Raw genomic sequence first — 5,194 nt, 5'->3', positions numbered from 1 at the left:
TTTCTGGCAACCCCATTGGCCCTATAGCAAAAACCTCTCAAAAAAAAAAAAAAAAAAAAAGTAAAGAAGCTAGACCCCCAAAGGCCACATTAGATGTGACCCACTTAAAGGAATAGTTCAGAATAAATAAATTCATACACAAAGTAGATTAGTGATTGCCAAAGGCTAGCGGGGAGGCGAAGCATGGCGTGACCACTCTGGGGGACAGAGTTTTTGGGGGATGATGTGAATGTTCTGGATATAGATAGTAGTGGTGGTTGTGGAACCCTGGGAGTGTACTAAAAAGCACTGAATTGGACACCTGGAAAGATGAGATTTGAGACCAGTAGATGGCATAATGGTTACATCTCTGGACTCCCACTTAGTCGACTGCAGTTCAAGTCCCAGACCTGGTGACTTAAAACTTAATGCTGGGTGCATGTGCATGCATACCCAAAATCCCAAGAGGAAAATGAAAGAAAAGGAATTATGGTGTGGCCATTCTCCCTGGAGGGTGATTTCTCTTTCTGTCTGTCTAGCTAGCCCATGCATCCTATAGCAAAAACTCTCTGAAAAAAATAAAAAAGAAAGGTGAGATGTATGGTATGTGAATTATATCTCAATTAACACACACACACACACACACACACACACACACACACACACTATGCCTTTCCATTTGTCTGGAAAGTCCTCCTTTTTCTTGAAATCTAACTATTGTGACAGCCCTGAGGGAGGGGACCTCCAGAGTCCCAAGTGGAATTTTTCTTGCCTGCAGTGGGTGGGGTCATCTTCCCACCCATCTGTCGATAATGTTGCCTATCGCTTCAAGGGGTGTCTGTGGCTAGGACCCAGACTGGGAAGTGGGTTCTCTGCAAGGTCGGTTCTGGGCATCGTCGAGGCCTCAGGTAGCTACCTTTTAGTTGGCTGACAGTGGGGGCCAAGGCTGTGCCCCGGGGGCCTTGAGGGAGGTGCAGAAGAGGATGCAGGGGATGGTATTTAGACACCTGTCACTTCTGCATTGACCTGAGTTTGGCTCTACAGTTTCTCTCTGCACTTGAGGCAAATTACCCTGAGATTTTGAAGACTATAATTGTCTTGAAAGGTGAGTGACCCAAGCTACGCATGAGTTGTGGGCAGGGGGTGTGAAGTGACAAGGCTGGTATCTGAGACACCAGATTTTGTGCTCCTAGCCGACTGCCTGACACAGCACATCTGTTTCAGCCCCCAAACTGTTCCCTGTGGCCTTTAATCTGATCAAGTCGTGCATGAATGAGGAGACACACAAGAAGTTTGTAATTCTGGGAGGTGAGTGAGCCACCTCGGGCTTCTTCTCCAGCTCAGAGCCTGAGCCAGGGGCTGTCCCTTTGCAGGCCTCCTGATACCTGTATCCAAGGGCATTTGGCTCTGGGACCTCCTGGAGCAAAGAGCCCACTGCTTTGTGGCAACTGTTAAGGCCAATGTGCCCATTACCCAGAGGACAAAGCTGGGAGCAGTCTAAGAGAACCCCAGAGGCAGCCTGGGTAAGCGGTCCCAATTTAGGGTTGGGAGATCTGGATTTGAGGAGTGGCTTTGCCAGTTGTTAACTACAAGTGGAGCAAGTTACCTGCTCTACCTGGGTTCCTAATCTGTGAAATGGGGAGAATAAGATGTAGGTTTTCTGGGCCAGCTGATGGCATAGTGGTTAAAGCAGTTGGATCCCACACAGCTGACTGCATGTTCCAGATCTGGTGGCTTGAAAAATCAAACCAGGTGTCTATGTATGCACACTCAAAACCCCAAGAGGAAGAGAAGGGATTGCAGCATGGCCGTCCTTGGGAAGAACGCTTTCTTATTTTCTCTCTCTCTCTGTCTCTTTCTCATGTGCCCTATTGCAAATTTAAAAAAAGAAGAAGAAGAAGAAATAGATCTAGGTTTTCAAATGATCTATTAATAATAATACATTATAAAATAATAATACAGTTTAGAAATTTTGAAATTACAGAAATGTGTAAGAAAGGGGGAGAATCCTGTCATCCAAAGAACTACTGTTAATACTTATTTTTTCCAAAAATTTATTTTAGAAATAAATGGGACCAGCAGATAGCGTAATGGCTATGTTGCTGGACTCCCATGTAGTTAATTGTGGTTCGAGTCCCAGACCTGGTGGCTTAAACTCACACTGAGCGCGTGTGTATGCATGCCCAAGATCCCGAGAGGAGAATGGAGGAGAAGGGATTGTGGCGTGGCCATCCCCCCAGGAGGTGATTTCTCACTTTCCATCTCTCTGTCTCTCTCTCTTTCTGGTAAGTGCATGCGCCCTGTAACAAAAATCTCTTCGAAAAATAAAAAGAAAGAAAAATGAGTTTATACACATATATGTCCTTTAAAATTTTAATTTTTATCCATTTATTATTGAATTCATTTTTATTGCCAGAAGACATGTGTTATTGCCAGAGAGAGAAAAGACAACCTGCACCCCGCCCCACAGGGCATGGTCATCCCACAATCCTTTTTCCTCTGCTTTGACATCCCATTAGGAGTTTAGGCATATACGCATCCACATACAAACCAGGGTGTTTTTCAAGTCACCAGGCCAGGGATCAAACTACAGTTAGCCCTGTGGGATCTGACTTTCTTTCTTTCTTTCTTTTTATTTTCTTTATTTTCTTTTTTTTAGGTTTTTGCCATAGGGTGTGCACTTGCTGGAGAGTGACAGAGACAGAGAGATGGAAAGTGAGAAGTCCCCCCACTGACCACCAGAGAGAATGACCACACTATAATCTCTGCTCTTCCATTTTCCTCTTGGGATTTTGGGCATGCATGTACATGCACCTGGTGTGATTTGCAATCTGCTGGGTCTGGGACTCAAACCATGATTGGCTGTATGGGAATTTTTTTTTTTTTTGGAGAGGTTTTTTTGCTACAGGGCGCGTGTGCTCGCCAGACAGACAGAGAGAGACATAGAGACAGAAAGCGAGAAATCACCCCCCAGGGGGGATGGTCACGCCGCAATCCCTCCTCCTCCATTCTCCTCTCGGGATCTTGGGCATGCATGCACACGCGCCCGGCATGAGTTTAAGCCACCAGGTCCGGGACTCGAACCGTGGTAAACTACGTGGGAGTCCAGCGACATAGCCGTTATGCTAACTGCTGGTCCCAGGCTGTATGAGAATTTGATGCCTTTACCACCATGTCACCTGCTGGCTCCAGATCTTTCTATACACAGCGCTTACCTTCTACACTACAAGGCTGGCTCACGGGCATGTGCACGCACACAAGAGAGGGGGACAGAAACACACAGAGAGAAAGAATGCACCCCCAATGGCGCCTGGTCATTCCATCATCCTTTTTCCTCCAATTCTCCATCCTGTAGGATTCCGGACACATATGCACGTGCCCAGTATCTTTTTCAAGCCACTGGGGTTGGGGGTAGAGCCCTGTTGGCCTTGTGGAATCCAGCTTCCTCTGCACAGTGCTTAACTAGTGTGCTACAGGGGAAGCCCATATACACACCCTCTGTAACCATTTATCATGTGAGAAACAGTTTTCAATTTTGGTAAAGTTCTAAATTTAAGTTGTTTGTGTTATACTATTTTTTCCACTAGGAACAAATCAGCAGTGAAGATCCTTATAGATGCATTTTTGTATAAATCCACATTTTTCCCATAGGATAAAATTCTAGAAATGGAGTGTTTTGTTTTGTTTTGTTTTTCCCTAAAGGAAAATGCATGTGTTCGAATCTCTGGTGGCTTATAGAGAAGTGTTTCATACAGATCACAGAATTTAACTTGACCAGCTGTATATGAATGTGCCCATTTCCCCCAGTCTTGCCAACATTGGACATTAATCATTTAAAAGATTCTTGCCACCTTTATGACAGAGAACAAACTTATTTTGTATTACATTGGATTTCTTTGGTCATTAGTTGAGACAGGGCTTTTTCTTTATACCAATTGGTTATTTTATCTTCTTGTTTATTGCTTCCTTAGATGTCATGCCCATTTTCTAGGAAAGTATTTTCTTATTGATTTATAAGTGCTCTTTACATATGAATCCCACGGACCCTTCTTACCCTATTTGTGGCAAACATTTTCCTCCGTTCATAGTTTGCCTATTATCTGATTTCTGACTTGGTATTATGTTTTTATGTCAAATTTGGAGGGCTTTTCTTCTGAGTTTCCAAATCACTTTTTCTTTTTTAATTAATAATTTGACAAAGGGCACATGCACTTGCCAGAGAGAGGTAGAGAGGGAAAGGAGAAAGCACCCCCTTCAAGGGAGTATGGTCACACCGTAATCTCTTCTCCATCTCTCCATCCTGCTGGGATTTGGGGCACACATGCTTGAAAAGCATAGCAGGACCGGGATCCGAACTGCAGTCTGGCTCCCTTACAGCCCATTCCTATCTCAGGGTATACTGGGTATTCCCCTCTGCGATACCCCTGTTCCTTGTGGAACAGACTTGGCCAGCTCAGAGCAGCTTGGGGAAAATGGATGCAAGCTTGACCCTACAATTCTAAGGGTATTAGAGCTCTGGGAGCCGAGGGCAGGAGCTGTCTGGAAGGCTGAGTTCAGTCTTCAAGGGAAAGCAAAGCCCAGGTGAGAGCCTGCTTATCCTCAACCCTGGGCTCCAAGAGTCTCTCTCGAGATGGCCAATAGATGAATACCTGGGCAGGTGGAGGCAGGCCTGGGGGAGCAGTGAGAGATCTGGGGCCACAACCAGAGGCACCAAGCCCCAGGGCTACACCTAGAGCCCCTCGGCTTCCATCCTCAGGGGCAGGATTGCCCCAGGGGACAGGGCCCCAGACTCATGTCAGAGAGAGGGGACAGCTGGCCACAGTACAGTGCTGAGTTGGACGCCTCTACTCACTGTGGGGTGTCCCTGAGCCCCCTCACACACCCGCTTCTTGCTCCCACACAGACGACTGGAAACAAGAGCTGACAAAGTTCATCAGCCCTGACCAGCTGCCAGGAGAGTTTGGGGGGACCATGACAGACCCTGACGGCAACCCCAAATGCCTGACCAAGGTACAGGTGCCCATGGACGGGGAGGGAGGGGAGGTGGCCGTGGCCTGGTGCCTGCTCACCGCCCTCGCCCGCAGATCAACTACGGGGGCGAGGTGCCCAAGAGCTACTACCTGCGCCACCAGCTGAGGGTGCAGTACGAGCACACGGTGCCCGTGGGCCGCGGCTCCTCCCTGCAGGTGGACCACGAGATCCTGTTCCCCGGCTG

General features: G+C 47.1%; 1 protein-coding gene across 1 annotated transcript in view; it reads left to right on the top strand.

Annotated features, from left to right (window-relative positions):
* LOC102502060 (putative SEC14-like protein 6) overlaps positions 1–5,194 on the top strand; it is a 15,852-nt gene that overhangs the window by 9,929 nt on the left and 729 nt on the right. Inside the window, exons 7-10 of the mRNA XM_006147925.3 lie at positions 1,024–1,084; positions 1,204–1,287; positions 4,883–4,989; positions 5,064–5,191. Coding sequence (XP_006147987.1) covers positions 1,024–1,084; positions 1,204–1,287; positions 4,883–4,989; positions 5,064–5,191 — 380 coding nt within the window. The remainder of the gene's footprint in view (positions 1–1,023; positions 1,085–1,203; positions 1,288–4,882; positions 4,990–5,063; positions 5,192–5,194) is intronic.

The sequence above is a fragment of the Tupaia chinensis genome, unplaced genomic scaffold (genome assembly GCF_000334495.1).
Source record: "Tupaia chinensis unplaced genomic scaffold, TupChi_1.0 Scaffold000226_1, whole genome shotgun sequence".
Lineage (NCBI taxonomy): Eukaryota > Metazoa > Chordata > Mammalia > Scandentia > Tupaiidae > Tupaia > Tupaia belangeri.
Note: the sequence above shows the minus strand (reverse complement) of the source record. Positions and strands in the feature narration are given on the sequence as shown.